Raw genomic sequence first — 19,326 nt, 5'->3', positions numbered from 1 at the left:
GAGATGCTCACAATCCCTCTCTAATGCCCATTCTTAAAACCTGACTTGCTATACCTGCATTGAACAAGTGGCCAAGGGGCTGCTGCCAGCATTCCTTACTTACCTTGGAAGGAGAGGGGATGTAAGAGTCCACTACTGGAAAACAGGGCAAGAAATATAGGACAGGCTTCTGTCTTGAAGTTGAGTGTCCATCATGGAGAAACTCACCACTGGGCAGACATCAAAACTGCTTTTCTTAGAGCAAATCCTGTGTGAGACATTCTTGAGATCTGTTTGCCATTAGGAAAAAACACTCTTACCAGGTGAGCCGTGTTGAGTTTAGGCCTGCATTATTTCCCACCTTGGAGTGGGGCTGACTCATACTCAAAGCCTGGATAGTGCATATACCCACAGTATTCACACTCAGTTGAGAGTTAATCATGACATGGAAGCCAAGGTACTGCCTGCACTAACACTACTGACAATTTTAGTGTCATTGTGTGAAGTAAGACTTTTGATTCCGGAGGGGAAGACAAACTGCTGGGCACAATACTTGGAACTCAGGACAAGTCTGGTTCAATCTATTAATGGGCACAGTCTAAAAGCACACACAGCCAGACTAGTGCACATGGTTGAGCCTCTCAAATAAACCTGTACAAGGGAGAGACAAATGAGCCCAGTCTAACAGAGTTCCATTGTATCCCAGGTGACCTATGGCTGGTTGCAGTAGTTGTGGCTCAGGAATCACAGACTTATTGGTGATTAAGAAAGGGCTGTCTTTTTCATTCCCAGTGTTTCACTAGTCTCAGTGAGCCTTAAGTTCTGAATGTAACAGCATTAAGGTGTGCATGGCCATAGTTCTGGCAGAGTCCTGTGACCTGTCACCCCTAGATGATCCTTTACAGAGTAGAACAGAAATAAGCAGTGACAGATCACAGGCAGGTGACTGATAATGAAAACTCTTTGCATTCTCCAGCTCCAGAGAGAAGCTTGAAGGGACAAAGTACCATTCTGAGGTGCTCAACCTGTTTGTTTGGAACATACCAGATAAGAATTTGGAGGTAACTTGGACTTGGATTGCCCTCTGCTGCTGAAATAGTGACAACACACCAAAACCAACCCACAGTACACCACTACTTGGGCCATCCTTGAGTGCTAAAAGAGCAGAAGTGACTAGAGACTCAGAGAAAAGAAGAAGCCTTCTTGGATTTATGGCAAGGTAATCGCAAACTCTTTCACGTTGTGAAGACTGGTATAAGTCCCTATCCTTGAATAGGCATAGTATCTTTCATACCAAAAAGCTTCCAAAGCTTTCAGAGAATTAGGGCCTTATTTATAGGTTAAAGTAAATTGACAGACTCTGACCAGAAAATATCCCAGATGGGCAAAGGTGTACATGAAGAAACTAACATATCTGATTTATGGAAAATGAAGAAGCTTCAAGAGAACCTAGAGAAATTATTCAATATTATAGCAGAAAAACTTAATAGAGAGATTGAAGCAATTAAAAAATCCAACTGGAATTCTTGAAGTGAAAAATACAGTAAATGGAATTAAAAACATAATAAGAAGAATCAATACCAGAACTGGTTACACAAAAAGGGAAATTAATTATTTTGTATAGTGGATTTGAAATGGCAAAGTTAGTGGAGAGAGAAGGAAAAATAATAAAGTAGAAGGAAGAAATGTGGTGGAAACTGGATCAGAATTAATAGTAAATATTCTAACTATTGGGGTTTAAGAGGGACTTGAAATACCCAAGTTGTGAAACATATATCAAAAGAGATCATGGCAGAAAACTTCCAAAGATAGAGGAAGATATAAATTCAAGGTACAATGAGGTCAATCAGTAAGACTTGACTCAAACCCACACCAATTAATATTAATAATAATTAATTAATATTAATACCTGTGACCAAGGTCACAATTAAAGAGAGAATTCTCAAACCAGTAAGAAAAATGGGAGAGGCAGCAATTAAGTGTGTCCCAGTTGGCCAGACAACCAACTTCTCCAGAAAACCTTTTCGACAAGAAAAGAAAGACATGAATATTTCATGGTAATGAATGAAAAAAAAAAAACCCTGTGAACCAAGAATCCTGTACCTAGCATAGCTTGTCTTTAGAAATTAAGAAGAAATAAAGACCTTCTAAGAGAATTAAAAGCTGACCTGATGTATCACCAGTAGACTGATCGTATAAGAGCTGTGACATGGAGTTCCTCAAACTGAGATTGAAACCTCAATGACTAAGAAGAGAACATAAGAAGCAATAAGACTCACTGGTTAGAGTAGCTAAAAATAAAAATAGAAAATGCCTTGATATTGAAAACACAGTGAGTAAGCCATTTATGTCTTTACTATGAGATTGAAATAAAAAAGTTAAGAATAATAATTACAACAGTATGTTAACAAAAAATGGGCAGATATTAAATGGGACATCAAAAGTTCAAAATGTGCAAGCCCATGGTTTTATATTAGTATGTATTACATTTCTTTTTTCCCATCTTATATTATAGTAATATCATTTCAAAATACCTTTTTGAAGTCAATACCAACTGTGGTTCGATTCAAGCAAAAGTTTGTAAATGACAAATTCAAGGCTATAAATGAAAAATCCAAAGATACTATTAGATAAGTCACTTAAGTCAAAGAGAAAATTATAAGAGAAAAAGAAAGAAACACAATGAAATGACAAATAAGCTAAAAATTTTACTTTTCTAGTCCTACATGCTGAAAATTACCTCAAATATAAATGGTTAAAGTATTCAATTAAAAGACATGTTTGATCAAATGAGTTAATAAAATTATTCAAGTATGTGTTGCCTGTGAGAATCTCTATGAACACACATAGACTGAGATTAAGAAATTAAACAAACATTTGACAGTTTTAAGTCAAACTTATGTTTAAACTCTTGTAATAGTAGGATTGTAATTTTCAGGAGATCAAGATAATGACCACAAGAAATAAACATACAAGTTAAGAACAGAGAAACCCTGAGTCACCGATTCTCATTGAACATTCAGAAGTCAACACTAGTAGGTCTTAGATAAAGCATCCATCTTCTTACTGTCTTATAAGGAATGATTTTTCAAACCATGAAGTCTTTGCAGACACTCAAACCATATCCAACCTTAGCAAAGGTCATAACAGATGATTTCAAGTATGAATTCCACACTTTTGTCAAGTAGCCCATATATATTTGAGCATTTTTAATTCTGATTAGGTTTAAACATCCCTCTAGTTTCCACTTCATAATTCTTAGAGAAAATGGACTAGGTAAGTAAATAGGTTTCAGGTGGAAGAAGTTCAAACAGACAGCAATAATGGCCACTTTTCAATCCAGGGGCTCTGATTCTCTAAACCTGTAGAAACTGGAATTTCTAGAGAATTGATGAACTTAAAAAATTGAGAGTACCATGGCCATTGAGAGGAGTTTTCAACCTTAAACATATCATAGCCATTCCATGTTTTCTATGGAATCTCTAAGCTGCGTTTGGCTCAATTCACAATAGCCAAATTGTGAAACAGAACTTGATGCCCTTCAAAGAATGAATAAAGAAAATGTGGCATATATACACATAGAATATTGCTCAACCTTAAAGAAGAATGAAATTATGGCATTTGCAGGTAAATGGATGGAGATGGACAATATCATGCTAAGAAAAATAAGCAGGTCCAGCAAATAAAGGCCAAAATGTTTTCTCTGATGAGTTGATGCTAATTCACAATAATGGGGATGGGCTAGAGAAAAATAGAGGTACTTTGGATTAGGTAGATGAGAGTGAATAGGGGGGAAGTGGCATGGGGGTAGGAAGGATTGTAGCACGAATTAGGCATTATAACCCTATGTACATATCTGATTACTTGACCATTGTGATTTTATAAAATGTACATCTAGAAGAATGAGGAGTTATACTCCATTTATGCACAACATATCAAAATGCACTCTACTATCATGTGAAACTACTTAGAACAAATTTTTACAAAGGAATAAAATCATGGCCAGCCATTATGGCACATGCCCTTAACTAAAGTGACTTGGGAGGCCGAAGCAGGTGGATTGCAAATTCAAGGCTAGCATAACTAAATGAGCAAGGTCCTAAGCAATACAGAACTCTATCAAAGTAAACACTAAAAAGGATTGTGATTGTAGGTCAGTAGAAGAGCACTGCTAGTTTCCATCGCCATTATGAAAAGAAAAAAGATATACATATATATTGTTTTTCTCTTCAATATATTGTAAACCATAATGGAACTCAAAAGTCTTAAAAAATTAGATGTGTTCCTTGTTATTCTCTAATACTAAATGAAAAGTATCGTATCAACTTGAATCTATATATGTACAAAGAACTGTAGTCGTAACATAGTAGTAAGGGAGGAGTCAGTTTGGTGGGCCTTGCAATGAATTATTCCCAGTTGGGAAGGCAGCCTGGAGGCTTGTAGTAGGCCAGAAATAAGCGTGTAATTAATGATTGTCATCACTCTGGTGGTCAATAGCCCCCTTTTTTCCAAATGGCTGCGTGGGAGAACAGGACATGGAAGACACATTTGGAATCTGTATATAGGGAGAGAAATTTTCCCTCTGCTAGCTCGCATGTCAGGGTGGCCGCTATGAGTTCAGCTTATTGGTTGGTGGTATGGGGTGGTTTTGCCTCTATGATGGATGAGAGGGAAACAAAAGCATACCCCACCACTTTAACCCCTTCGTGTATAAAGGAGCTACCATCTGAGAACCAGATGAGGTCCAAAGAGGGCACGGGTCCCTCAGAAATAGTGGCAGGGCAGGGTAAAATCATCTCTAATACCTCCAGGTATTTGTGGACGAGATCTTGTGAGGGAGAAGATGGGAGGAGGGAAGCAGGGTTTAATAAAGAGCAGGACTAAAAGGAGATGGAGGGATTTTCAAGGAATGAGACAAGGAGGGATAGAACCCTGGAAGGAGGAACTGACTGTAGCCTCTTGTAAGTGAGGAAATCCTTTAGATGGTGAGGAGATGAGATAGTTAGCAGGGAGCCAAAGATAAGCTTTTATCCTTCTTTCTGGAGGTCATGGGCCACTGCTAGGGATCTCACACATGGAGGACAGCCCCTAACTGTGGGGTCGAGATGTTTGGATAGGTAGGCCACTGTTGGAAATGGGGGCCACATTTGTGACCCAGAACCCCAGATTTTGTCCCTGTGTTTCATGTACATAGAGGGTGATGGGCCGGGAGAGTTCAGGAAGATAAAGGGTGGGTGCCTGGAGGAGGGCCTTTTTAAAGATTGTAAAGGGCTTCCTACCTCTGAGGGAAGGGGTTCAACTTGGGGGCCTTTGGCCAGATTATATAGCAGCCTGGTAAGGAGGGAAAAAGTAGGAATCCAGGTCTGAAGTACCCAGCCAAACCCAAGAAGGAGAGTATGTCATATTTGGTCTTTGGTGTAGATATAGACACAATAAGCTGTTTTTTCTCTACTATAATGGCCTTTTTCCCTTGAGAGATAGAGAACCCTAGATATGTGAACTCTTTACATGCTATTTGGGCCTTTTGTGGAGAGGCCCGATGTCCCTTTATGGCTAAGAAATTAAGTAGGAGAACTGTGTCATCTATTGAGTGCACTTTGGATGGGCTACAGAGAAGATCATCAACATATTGCAAGAGGGTGGATTTGGGGCACTGGGGGTGACAAGATTGGAGGTTGGAAGTCAAGGTTTGTCCAAAGGGGTGTGGACTATTTCAAAATCCCTGAGGAAGGACAGTCCAGGTTGGTTGTCCTGAATGTCTGGTGGTGGGATCTGTCCAGGTAAAGGCAAAAAGATCTTGTAATTCAAGGGCAAGGGGAATGCAGAAGAAAGCATCCTTTAACTCTATGACTGAGAAGCTGGTGGCAGTGCTGGGGATCTGAGACAGCAGGGTGTATGGGTTGAGAACCAAAGGATGTATGGGCCTAATGGAGGTGTTATGAGTCTTAAGTCCTGAACTAAGCGATAGGACCCATTGGGGTTTCTACTGCTAGTATGGGAGTATTGTAAGGGGAATGAGCTGGACAGAGTACACCTTCCTAGGAAGGTCCTGAAGAATAGGTTGTAGGACCAGAAGAGCTTTTGTGGACAGGGGGTATTGAGCCTGATTGGGGAAGGTGTTAGAATCTTTGAGATGAATGCTAACTGGTGAGCAGGAAACCATGGAGGGGGTGTGGGTATCCTATACAATTGAGTCAACCAGGTTCATAGGGAAGGGGTCCTTTTACATGTCTGTCTCACAAGTGGAGCAGAATGGCCAGTTTTCTGCCAAAAGGGCTAGAAAAGATGAACAGGCCCATTCTGGGGCCTGACTGATGCCAGGAGCCTGGATGTTGATTGTTGTATTAAATGTAGAGAGAATATCTCAGCCGCGCAAAGAAACTGGATATTGGGGCATAACTAGGAATATCTGAGAGAATGGGAAGTTGTCTATGGAACAGAGTAATAGGGGAGTCTTTTTTGGATAGATGGTCTTTCCTCCTACCCCGACAATAGGAGAGGTGGACGGCACTGTTTGCCCAAAGAATTCTGTCAGGACTGAGAAGGTAGCCCCGGTGTCAAGGAGAAAGTCAACCTTGTGCCCATCCACCTGAATCCACACCCTGGGTTCTTGTTTATTAATTGTTATGGCTGGGGACTAGGACCCAAGGCTCCATCAATCTTCCATTGCTATGCCCAGAAGGTCAGAGGATTCCCTGGTATAGGCTTCCTACAGAATCTAGGACATTCAGAACCCCAATGACTTGTTGTTGACATTTAGGGCATGGGTTACGCAGAGTGTGTGGTGCGGGGCATGCCTTGGCCCAATGTCCCTCCTTGCCACACTTGAAGCAGGCGCCTGCGGGGGGGGGGAGTTGTGATGATGGGCGGTGACCTGAGGAAGCCCCAGCAACACCTGGGTGAGCATTTGATATTTACTGTGTTTGTCCCTGTGCTTGTGGTGCTCGATTTCCTCATCCCGGTTGTGAACAACCTTAAAGGCTACCATCAATATCTCAGTCTGGAGGGTGGCTTTTAAGCCTTTTTCATTTGGCCTGGATGTCGATGTAGCTCTGCTAGAGGAAATATGTCATAAGGACAGGATGGCCATCTGGGGTTTCGGGATCTAGGTTAGTATCCTGCTGAAGGGCTTTCGTAAGCTGATCCAGAAATTTTGATGGGGTCTCCTCTCGCTTTTGAAGAATCTCTTTTAATTTTTGGAAATTGACAGCCTTAAGTGCCACTTTCTTCAGCCCAGCAATAATACATGCAGAGAATTGGTCCCTACTATGTATGCCAGCTTATGTATTAAAAACCCAGTCAGGAATTTGATCTGGGGCAGCAAGTGGCACTGGAGGGTGATGGGGATTAACTGGGTGGGTTTCATCCGCATGGACTCTGGCAAGTTCCCAGACTCTGGTACATTCCTCAAGAAGGAGAGTATTAGCCAATAACACACACACACACACACACACACACACACACACGCACATATATCATGGTGAGTGAGGCTATAAGCCTGGAGGACCCATTGAAACTCTCTAATGTAAGTGGTGGGATCTGTAGTGAATGAGCCCAACCTTCACTCTAGTTGCATGAGGTCATACATAGAGTACGGGACATGTACCCAGATAATGCCCTCAGGTCCAGCAACCTCTCTTAATGGGGCCATGGTTTGTGGGACTAGGGAGCGGGACCTAATTTGGGGAGAACTAAAGGTGTCAGGGGGAGCAGGGGGAACCGCAGGGGGAGGTCGGTAGGGAGGGGGGATCATCTGCCAGATGGAAAGAAGGGTCAGTAGTGTCATTAATGTAAGAGCATAGGTCGGGGTAAGTACGAAGAAGAGAAAAAGCCTCAACATAGGGGATGTCCTTCCACTTTTTTGAGTGCTCGCAGAAGTTAAACAGATCTCTGAGAATTGCGGGATCTAGGGATCCTCCTGGTGGCCATTGACTTCAATTGTCCAATTTATAATAAGGTCAATCTTGTGTGCAGACGTTCATGAGAGTCTTGGGATTTATATCGGGAGAGAGGGATAGCCGATCCACATTATCCAGGGGCATTTTAAGGGGGAGTTTGCAGGGATGGAAGAAGAGGCACCCTATAATGGTCCCTAAATAGGACGTGGGAAGGTGAGAAGGGTCTGGACTGCAACAGAATTGGATGAGCCTCCTCACAGGCATTCCTGCAAGGGGAGCTCAACCAATATGACTCAGGAGAGTTGGGGCTGGGAGGATGGTCAATTTGTCACCTGAGAATCCAGCTGGCAGTCCCAGAATGGCTGGAATTCATGGACCACCTGGCACCAGGTTTTTCGGGTTATTTAGGACAGGAGAGGGACAAGGGTGGTTAAAGAGAGAGAGAGAGAGAGAGAGAGAGAGAGAGAGAGAGGAGTGCCTGTTCTTCCACCCCTCAGGACCTCCCACTCATGAGCCGGGTTCCAGACAGTCCATCCTGATCATGAAGGTCGTGGTGGGGTGCGTTCTCTCCTACAGAATGGGCAATAGAGGTTTGCCGGATGATCACGGTTAAAGCCCCAGCATTGCCCGTCTGAAGTTGGATACCCAATAGGGGAACTCACCTACTGAGGGGCTGGTGTTGTGAGCAGCGCTTGAAAGAGTGGACGAAGACAGCAAGCCTTGAGAGAGGGGGCACTCGAGCAGCGAGGAAATTCCCTTTCCCGGGTTTTGGCACCAATGAAAGAACAATCAAGGCTTGCCATCAGAGAAAATGCCCGTTTATTGAGGCAGCTCTGCATATTTATAGGAGCTGGGGGTGGTCTGAGGTTGAAACAGTTTAACAATTTAATGATTTGGGCAGCTGGCATGGTGGGTAAGGATCATGTGAGTCAGCAGGACTTACCAGTGGACGGTGATGGGGAAGTTCTGATTGGTGGGTAAGGATCATGTGAGTCAACAGGACTCACCTTTGGATGGCCCTTCTTGGGGGATGTAGAGATTAGTCTTTGGAGCCAGGGTGACTCCCTACAGATCTCAAATATCTCAAAAAATTGAATGTGTTTCTTGATATTCTCTAATACTAAATGAAAAGTATCAGATCAACTTGAATCTATATATGTAAAAGAACTGTTTATAGGTGTAATATTTTTCCACTATATGGTACTAACCAAGGAATTGATAACTCTGTTCAAAAACTGAAGAAAAATAATGCTTATGTAAATTGAAGAATGTCTCTCAAAACTTTTAAAATGACCAGAAACATTATTCAAGTTTCTGTGACTTAAGTAAATCATTAGCAAATAGGACAAGTGTCACTTTTTGATTTAATAAAAAGATCTATTTGGTCTAACATTTCAGCTTTCAGGATTATATGAGTGAAACATTTTGTCTTCCTTGGGTTTTACATCTCTAATGAATGTGAAGGTGACACCACTCTGTGTTCAATAACAAATGTGTGAATGGAAATGCAGAATCTGTTACTTCATATACGTCAAACAGCAATGAGAAGATACTGTTATGGTTTGACTATGAGGAATCCCCCAAAAGTTTCTGTGTCAATGCAGAAAATGAAATGATTATGAGAGCCATAATGTAAGCAGTGGATTAATTCACTTAATGAATTAATAATTTGAATGTATTACTGGGCCGTAGCTGTAGGTGAGTGAGGTGTGGATCGAGTAAGTGTGTTATTCGGGTATGCTTTTGGGATTATATATTTTGTCCCAGGATCCTCACACTTTTTCCCAGCTGTCATGTGCTGAATAGTTTTTATCCAGTTTGCCCTACTGCCATGACTTTCTGCTGACCTTATTCCCAGAGAAGAGGCATAAGCCAACCATGAAATGAAACTCTGAAGCCAAGAGTCAAAAACCATTTTTTTTTAACTGCTAACATAGCAGTTGGAAGCAAGAAGTGGTATCATTGCTGTGATTAACTAGACCATGTTGTATAGAGTTTTGAAAATTAGTTGGTGAGAGAGTTTTGAAAAGTTTGGAGATGCAGGCTAAAGAAGGCTTAAAATGTTGTAAGCACAGCTGCATGAGTGATTCTGATGAGAGTTTCAATAATCAGAATGCAGATAGGAATGAGAAGAGTAAGCAATGTGTTCATGAGCTTTAAAGGGGAATGGGCACAATGTTGGAAATTGGAACAGAGGAAGGACAGCTTACACCTGGGTAAAAAAGTTGACATGAGACATTCTGCAAGGTAAATTTAAATTTTATGGACTAATGAATCTGCAAGAGAAAATATCAAGACAGCACAGCATTCATGTACTGGCATAGGTGTCTCTGGAAGCTTTCAGCCATGTTTACACTGAGAATTGTGTCAAAAAAAAGAAGAAATATTTAAAACACTTGCAGTTTAGCAAAAGAAGAAATACTGGTAATGTGTGCTTGCTGAGGAGATTACCACCACTAATGAGAAATTGAGTGTATGAGAGGATAAGAAAGATGACTTGAAGGTATCTCAGGAATCAGCATGACTACATCCATTGCAGGCTCTGGGGTGTAAAAGTAAAACCCCAGAGAACATGGGAAGACCCTGTTCTCACAGGGGTGCCTAGGAAGTTGTTTCCCCAGGATTTGTTTCACCATGCTCCATCATCCAGGCACTAAGAAGCTAGTATAGGCCTGGTCCAAGGGGCTTCCGTTTTGCTGCAGCAGGCACCAGACTGGTATCCTCCATGTGGAGCTTATTTTTCAGGAATACAGTGTGCTGGAGTTAATGGGAAATTAAAACTTCCACCAAGATTTCCAAGGAAGGCCTGAGAGATCAAGCAACGTGTGACAGGGTTAGAAGTCCTGCATGTAACCCCTGAGAGGGTGATGTATGAAGCTGTAAAGATGAAATTATGGGTGGAATGGGAAATGCCAGAATTAAGATACACCAGTGCTATGATATGTCTGCTGAGGAAAGACATTGTCTATGAACAGAGCCAGCTTAAGAGAGGGTCCATGTGGTCTGAAACTGGCAAGGCCATAGGTGTGGGGTTGCCCAGGCCCCTATGAGATCACACCTCATACCATAGGGCCCAAAAGATGAATGTGGGATTCTTGGCCTAATGTTTACCTGCTGGGTTTTAATCTTGTTTTTGTCCCAACCCTTCAGTGTGTTGCCCTATTCTTCCTCTTTGTAATGGAAAGGTTTCCTCTGTGTCTTTATTTTATTGGATGCCTATAACTTGCTTTCAATTTGGGGGTTTGGACTCAAAGTCAAGAGTTTCCCTTTAGTCTCAGAGCAGAATTTGGACTTGGGTTTTGGGGAAGTACTAAAATTGTTAAGGCTATGGGGACCCTGGAAATGGACTATTCCCATTTTGCACTGTGAGATGAAGATGAGCTCTCCGGGACCAGGGTTGGAATGTTATGTTTTGGATATAAGGTGTTGCCCAAAGGCCCCTGTGTTCAAGTGAAAGGTGAAAAGATTCAATGATAAAACCTATAACTTAATTATTGGATTAATCTAATGAATCAATAATTTGAATGGATAATCTAATGAAGCAATAATTTAAATGGATTACCAAGTGGTAACTGCAGGCAGGTGGGTCATGGGTAGAGGAGGTGGGCCACTGAGATCATGAGTTGCGGATTCTATATTTTGTTCCTATCTCCTTGTTCTCTCTCTCTCTCTCTCTCTCTCTCTCTCTCTCTCTCTCTCTCTCTCTCTCTCTCTCTCTCCCAGTACCTCTACCATTTCCCTCTGTCTTGATATTCTCCCTTGCCTTGGCCGAGAGAAATGGAATTGGCTAGGCATAAACTGAAACTCTTAAAGAGTGGTCCAAAATCAACTTTCCAAGTTTTTGTTGTCAGGTATTTCTGTCACAGAGATGAAAAGAATGACATAAGCATTCACCCCAAAATACACATTTTACATGAATGCTGTTTTAGGGTACTTGTGAAATGGCAAAGGAAGAAGCATCCTCTTTGCCTGCCTGATATCTGCTCAAAAACAGAATAGCAATTTTTTCTTGAAAATAACCTAAGTCTTCAGTCATCACAGAAGTTGACACCAGTGCAAACTACAAACAAAATCTTTAAACTTCCTTCTTTTCCTTTAAGGAATTTGTGAAATCTCCATGTGGAAGACATCCCCTCCTGTCAGCAAATACTAACCTGCTTGTGATTTAGGACTGTAAGTTTACCATCAGGAAAAAGTGCACAAACCATCGCTTTCTTCTCAAGGATGATAATGAAAACAGCAAAATCCAGGTATTTAACTTTTATAGTTTCACTCTGATGACAGGCAAATACTCCAGCCAGAATTAACATGAGTTGATGGCTAGCTTTGTCAATCATGATAAAATTTTCATGAGTATTCTAAATAGAATTGTTAGTAACAGATGAATATGTGCAAGAAAGTTAAAAGTGTATTAAGGGGTTTCGGCACTGATTATATTTATAAAATGTCTGTTAAAATATTTTCCAATTCTCAGACCTTGAACTCCTAAGTATTGATAAGTTCAGTTATGTAATGCATATTTAGTAAATATCTAAGTTAGATTACCTAAGATAATTTTAATTGCTAATCGTAAACAGTAATGTATATACTCTTGTCTTACACCAAAAAAAAGAAACACTACTCAATGTGCTAAGAATTCCATTCTGTGGAACAAAAATAGTTAAAAAAAAAGCACTAAATGAAACTTAATAAAATCAAAGAAACTAAATGAAGAATTCAAAATAAATAAGGAAAGCAGCTCTATATATGAGAAGGGTAAAACATGTTTCCAACAAGCAAAGAGATAAGCTCTGAAAGATTTGTTTTTGTGATAAAAACAGAGCTATTCTTGTTGTTAATTAGAATTAATTGTTTCACAACAGGGAAAAAACCTAAATAGATATTAGAAAATCATAGTTATTTCTGGAATGGGAATTTTGAAAAACAAATTATGTGTGCAATTAACCTGGCAAAGATTTGATTGCATTTATTCACAAATTATGACTTAAACTGGTTTACACTTCCAATATGGTAAGGGTTTTGGAAGAAAAAGGGAAGCAGTTTTGATGTCTGTTGAAATAATAAATTTCTCTGAGTATTCATCTTAAAATGTAGAGGATTTTCTGTTCCTTTCATGCAAATGGTCCAGGAAGCAAAGATTTTGTTACATCAGGATACTTTTCATATGCTTCCTGTTGTGTTTTATTCAGACCTTGACTTCTTAAGAAATGTGAGTCTTCTCAATATTACAACACCTCAGTTTCCACCTTACAACTACCTCACCCAATGTGTCTGCATAATATTTTGACACCTTGGGTTTGTTTGAAATTGAGCCATGATTGTATTTATTCAAATGTTGTTAAACCTTTGGACAGGTTTGAATTCTTCCAAAAATAATATTCTCATTCAAGCCATTTTGTACTTTATAGGATTTTACAAAATTCTAGCGAGTTTCAAAATATCTCAAGTTATTTTCACTTTAACAAATAGGGGGGAATAAAATTAATTAGGAATGAATTGTCATGGGATCCAACATTTTCAATCTCAGTTACTTGGGAATAAAAAGTAGGAGGAGCGTGAGTTCACAGTCAGCCTCACGAACAAAGCAAGACCCTATATTAATTACCAAATAGATAATTAAATAATAAATAAAAAATTATATAAAACAACTAATAAATAATTATATAAAATACCTAGAATATTTCAATGTGTTATAATTTCTTTAAAGATACGATGTTTTAACTTTGCTGAGTAATATAAATCTGTATGATTGATGTATGTACAAGAAACTGTATGAAATTCTCAAATGCCTGATACATCATAGTGCGCTCAGATCAGCCCAGGCACTACTCTATAAGCCTGATGACGATCCAGAGACTGAGGAAAACCAGAAGTCATGTCTGAAAGTCTCCAAGTTTCATGTCTCAGAAAATGCACCTTACTGTCTATTGACCAAATTTCCACAGGTTCCAAAGATAGGTGGGAATCTAGAGAGGGACAGAATTAGGCAATGATGAACTCAGGAGAGAAATGATGGGTTCTAGGGGAAAGGTGCCTGAACCTCTATTCTCATTCTTGGAAAAAGGGGTCAAAGATTTTCAAAATGTGTAGAACCTCTCAGCCTTTGCTAATTCCTGACTGGTATTCTATATTCTTTCTTTCCTGAACATTTACAAGCATTTAGTACATATACTCTCAAATAGTTTTAAAGCTTGCACTTGGGATGTAAGGGATGCTGGAAACATGGCAGTGATTACACCTGACTTGTGGATGAAGAAGGAGGGAAGCTTTCTGGAGGCATCCATGAGGGAGGTGCAGGATATTCTTACACTCTGTCCGTGATCTTCAGATTCCACACTCTCCCACCCCAGAAAGAGAGACAGCAATCAGAAAATGCATGCTGATTATTTTATTAGTCTATAGAGGACATGACTATGACCGTATTGTTCCAATGGCAGAATTTTCCGAAGGACATGGTCTTCTTATTCACTCTCTGAAACAAAAAAAGGGGGGGGGGAGTTTGTAGGGAAGATGTGACATGCAGGAGGTTTCTAAAATATGGCTGGCATCACCGAAGCCCTGCAGGGGAGAGCCCACGTGCTCTTCTCCTGCTTCTCCTTCCACCCTGGTTAGACAGCTTGCACTGAGCATGCTCTACATTCACACTTACAATATGAGGAAATAAAGATAACTACTGGAAGGAGAGGTATGAGGATTGAAACTCAACAAGTTACATTTTTCACTGTGTGAATATGTGGTTTTAACACATCCCAATATCATGTGTCATTATAATGTATCCATAAAATAGTTAACATACCCCATATCATGGGTAATTATAATGGATCAATAAAAATATAAGAAGAATATTTTGGGGTTACTAATTTTGTGGATGGTATTGAAAATAGTCATGATCAGATGTACAAAGGGGATATCTGCAAAGTCCAACTATAGTAGGGGTATTACACATGGCTTGATTAGAGAAGGTTTGAATCAGTAACTCCATGAATTACTAAAAATTGCAAAATAATAAAGAAGGAGGCAAAAAGATGGAGAAGGAGGAGGTATTTTGAGAAGAAGAAATGGATAAATTCAAAAATTAAGATAGAAATTTATTTAGAAAGAAGAAAAAATAACAAAAGGAAGAAAAAAGGAGGAGCGAAGGATGATGGTGAAATGATATGTATATCTCGTGAACTGCTCTGAAATTGTTATAAAATATGGTACTTGAAAGGAGAAACAATGAGATCTGAGTAGAATTTATGATACTCATTTGTAGAGTAAAATAGAGAGATGTGCTTATATGTGTATGAATGTTTCCAAGAGGATATACAAAAAAATTAATGATCCAGATTTATGGTGGAGGTTAGGAGGAGGTAGGATAAGTGCATTCATGATTTAGTTGAACATCTTTTTATTCAGTTGGACTTTCCAGTCAGGTGTAGATTAATTTGTCAAAACAAATAAAAATTGAGTGTCCAATTAGGAGCACAGAGGTGAATTCACATGGCAGGGATTCTAGACTGAGAGGCCCAGTGGTTGATAGAACTGTCTTTTCATGGTCACAAGGAAACAGGAAATGGGCAATCATCTGAGTCTGAGCAAGGAGACACAGAACAAAGGGAGTTCAATGCCCTGCCCCCCAAAAGCAGCCATGCTTAGTAAACACTGACAGAAAGAACATTTGGTACAGGATGACAGATGATCAGAGTTACCTTCAAGAACTTAAATGGTTTTCCTACACTGCCCAAGAATGCCTGATTACACCCATTTAGAAATGGGTTCCATGACTGTGTACTTTCAACAGGTTTCCAGATGATTTGTTAGCACCTTCAATTCTGAGAAGCACAATTAGCACCTTTGTTAGAGAGTAAGCTTAAATCACAGTGGACCCAGAATTCTAGGGTGTACTGGGTAGACTGAGCTGGGGAGGATTTTCTACTCTATCCACTTGGGAGAGTGAAGGTGATGCCCAGGGATTGGCAGGATGATATGAGGCAGAAGCTCCCAATTACCTTCTGATTGGGGGGGTTCCTGCTGCTGTCCAGGGTGAGGAGGGTGACTTTGCTGCTCCTGCTGCTGCTGGCCTCCTTGATGGGGTGGTCCCTGTTGCTGTCCGGGACGAGGAGGGCGACCTTGCTGCTGCTGCTGCTGGCCTCCTTGCTGTGGGGGTCCCTGCTGCTGTCCAGGACGAGGAGGGCGACCTTGCTGCTGCTGCTGCTGCTGCTGCTGGCCTCCTTGCTGTGGGGGTCCCTGTTGCTGTCCAGGACGAGGAGGGCGACCTTGCTGCTGCTGCTGCTGCTGCTGCTGGCCTCCTTGCTGTGGGGGTCCCTGTTGCTGTCCAGGACGAGGAGGGCGACCTTGCTGCTGCTGGTGGTGGTGGCCTCCTTGCTGTGGGGGTCCCTGTTGCTGTCCGGGACGAGGAGGGCGACCTTGCTGCTGCTGCTGCTGCTGCTGGCCTCCTTGCTGTGGGGGTCCCTGTTGCTGTCCAGGACGAGGAGGGCGACCTTGCTGCTGCTGGTGGTGGTGGCCTCTTTGCTGTGGGGGTCCCTGCTGCTGTCCAGGATGAGGAGGGCGACCTTGCTGCTGCTGCTGCTGGCCTCCTTGCTGTGGGGGTCCCTGTTGCTGTCCAGGACGAGGAGGGCGACCTTGCTGCTGATGGTGGTGGTGGCCTCTTTGCTGTGGGGGTCCCTGCTGCTGTCCAGGACGAGGAGGGTGACCTTGCTGCTGCTGCTGCTGGCCTCCTTGCTGTGGGGGTCCCTGCTGCTGTCCAGGACGAGGAGGGCGACCTTGCTGCTGCTGGTGGTGGTGGCCTCTTTGCTGTGGGGGTCCCTGCTGCTGTCCAGGACGAGGAGGGTGACCTTGATGCTGCTGCTGCTGGCCTCCTTGCTGTGGGGGTCCCTGCTGCTGTCCAGGACGAGGAGGGCGACCTTGCTGCTGCTGCTGCTGCTGGCCTCCTTGCTGTGGGGGTCCCTGTTGCTGTCCGGGACGAGGAGGGCGACCTTGCTGTTGCTGCTGCTGCTGCTGCTGTGGCTGCTGCTGCTGCTGCTGGCCTCCTTGCTGTGGGGGTCCCTGCTGCTGTCCAGGACGAGGGGGACGACCTGGCTGCTGCTGGTTGCCTCCTTCTGGTGGTCCCTGCTCTGAGTCATCACCTTCATCTTCATCTTCATTGTCATCTCCACCATCAGCAGGAGGTCTGGTTGGGCGTCCTCCAGGAGGTGGTCTGTGAGGGACTTGTTCGGAGCTCTGGCTGGGGTCCTCAACCTCTGTGTGAGTACAGCACAAGAGTAGATGTGATGGCTGGTGGAAGAACCTCAGCGGGCACCTCTCTGGACTTGGTACACAGACTCTTCATTCTAGAACTTGCCTATCAACTCTAAACTCCATTTCCATTTCCTCCTCACGGGGAGATCTCTTAACTGATATACTCATCATGTGGACTGTTTCTTACCCAGATTTGAAAGTTTTTCTCCTCTGAATTTGCATTAAGGGAAATCTTTGATACCTTCCAGTTGCCAAGCAAAGCAAAGGGATTGTATATCTGAATGCTACCAGCTATCACTGCATGCAGTGATAACTTGTTGTCTATGAATTCATGTCAGACATGTAAGCCACATGTTGAATCAAGACATGTAGTCGTTTAGTGACCTACACTAACCTTCATAACATGTAATAGAGTGAAGGAAACCCAAGGTGATGGGCTACAGGGAATTGGCTTAGACCGTGCAGCATGTATTGATCTGCTAGAAGTACTGATGAACAGTATCACAAGGTACACAGACACACAATTCTGTGCATTTCGTTCCAGAGCTCTATCATCCAGGGGATTTAGGAAGCACTGAATGACCACTGAGGATGCAGATTAGCTCATTTGCATTTTTCTGTCACCTGTCAGAAATTCTTTCTCTCTGGGCAACAGCTTAACTCTGCCTTTTGTTATCAAGCTAGTAGTTCTGGTCATTTTCCCCAGAATAAATCTTTGGAAAGGCTTTTTTATATTATTGAGGGAAATGACCTCCATTAGTTGCTGAAAATGAAAATGATGGTAAGGAGAGGTTGTAGAAATGAACTTTCCTGAGGAATAGGAGAAGATCAACTGAGGATGAACTGGCCTTACCTGTCGATAGAGTGGAAGGGCCTTCATAGCTGACCTCTAGGAAATAAGAACAGATGAAGTGAAAAGTTAGTCACCAATCTCAGGGGTCACCCACGTTCTACTGGGAAAGGTGACTTCCAACCACAACCTGGATCCCCTCTAAGTGAACTCAGCCAAGCTCTCTGATGCTGAGGAAAACAGAGGAAGATGTGAGAGAAAGCCTGGTGGTGCCCCTGTTTAGCCTTGCCACATTCATGAAAATATGGAAACCATTTAGGTCTTAACTAGCATCTGTAGAACATTATGGTTAATATATGATAAGAGTTCTGGGTATGTCAATATCACAAGTGGGTATTTTGTTTTTTTCCAGCTCTTTTAGACCCTCAGTGCTTCTTCACTTCATTTTTCGAGTATGGAAATCTTCCATGAACTTTTAGGCCCACCTCATGCACACAGCTCATTGAAATACTGATTGTAAGTCAGAGATAAATGAGAAATTGGGCCCTGATATTTATCTCTCTCTCTATAGACAGAGTCCAGTGTAGTCTCTGGATCTCTGTCTCTGACATAGCTCTGATGTTGGGATTTCTCCTTCCTGTGTCCTGCATCTGCTGTAGAGCCTGGCATCCTGCAGCCTGTCTGCTTGGAACACAATAATGTCTGCACAGCAGGCTTCCCTGTGTCAGTCTCCCCCCTTCCTTGCATCTCCTACAACAGGGAACAATCTTTCTTCAAATGCAAAACTTACATCTCCATGCTTCTGCTTGAAAATTGAGAGGGATGTTCCAACTTTATCTAAAAGTCTAAAGCCCTGGCATGAAACAGAGCCATATGACGTATTACACTTTTCATAAAAACTCTGTAGTCCTGTCCTCATAATCTTCCCTCCCTCCCCTTCCCTCTCTGTAGTGTGGCTTTCTAAACCACAGAAGTTCCTACAATCCCCATTTGCTTTTACCTTCATTTGAGCTCTGAGCTGGGCTCAGGGCCAGCAAGGCCACTGTGAGCAGGACCACCAGCATCTTGGAGGAGGTTGTGCAGTTGCTCCCAAATCTGTGCTGGGGGAAGCCAGGCAACTCCCTTTATATGGAGGAGCAGAACAGTGGTGCCTTTGAACTCCATGCTGGGTGACCTCACAGCTGACCCACAAGGATGTCTTGCATCCTTGCTTTCTCTTTGGGACCTCAGCCCAGCAGGATGGGGTGGACAGGAGGTTGTCAGTATGTCCTTTCTAGGAGGCACAGCATGTGAGTTGAGCAACAGTGTTGAAGCCAAACTGTCCTCACAATCAGCACCAATATTAGAACAGAAGTTCCATAATTATGTGAATTTGTCTGTTTAATGAGACTATGAATCTGTCCTTCTACTGTGAATGTG

General features: G+C 42.2%; 1 protein-coding gene across 1 annotated transcript; it reads right to left on the bottom strand.

Moving 5' to 3' along the window:
* Nucleotides 1-7,540: 7,540 nt before the first annotated feature.
* Nucleotides 7,541-18,971, bottom strand: Prb3 (proline rich protein BstNI subfamily 3). Its single transcript, XM_071609295.1, has 5 exons — nucleotides 18,908-18,971; nucleotides 17,971-18,006; nucleotides 15,869-17,119; nucleotides 8,821-8,843; nucleotides 7,541-7,732 (listed from the first exon to the last, which is right to left on the bottom strand). Exons 1-5 carry the CDS (start codon nucleotides 18,969-18,971, stop codon nucleotides 7,541-7,543), a joined length of 1,566 nt encoding a protein of 521 aa, XP_071465396.1.
* Nucleotides 18,972-19,326: the final 355 nt, after the last annotated feature.

The sequence above is a fragment of the Marmota flaviventris genome, chromosome 3, assembly GCF_047511675.1.
Source record: "Marmota flaviventris isolate mMarFla1 chromosome 3, mMarFla1.hap1, whole genome shotgun sequence".
Classification (NCBI taxonomy): Eukaryota; Metazoa; Chordata; class Mammalia; order Rodentia; family Sciuridae; genus Marmota; species Marmota flaviventris.
This window is presented reverse-complemented; position numbering and strand designations above follow the sequence as displayed.

Bases quoted from the DNA above. Each gene is read 5' to 3' on its own strand.
- Prb3 (XM_071609295.1), bottom strand. From the start codon at position 18,971: ATGCTGGTGGTCCTGCTCACAGTGGCCTTGCTGGCCCTGAGCCCAGCT. The intron at 17,120-17,970 runs GTAAGGCCAGTT...GTACTCACACAG, and splicing joins CCCTTCCACTCTATCGACAG to AGGTTGAGGACCCCAGCCAG. The intron at 7,733-8,820 runs GTAAGTCCTGCT...TCCATCTGGCAG, and splicing joins TTCCCCATCACCGTCCACTG to ATGATCCCCCCTCCCTACCG.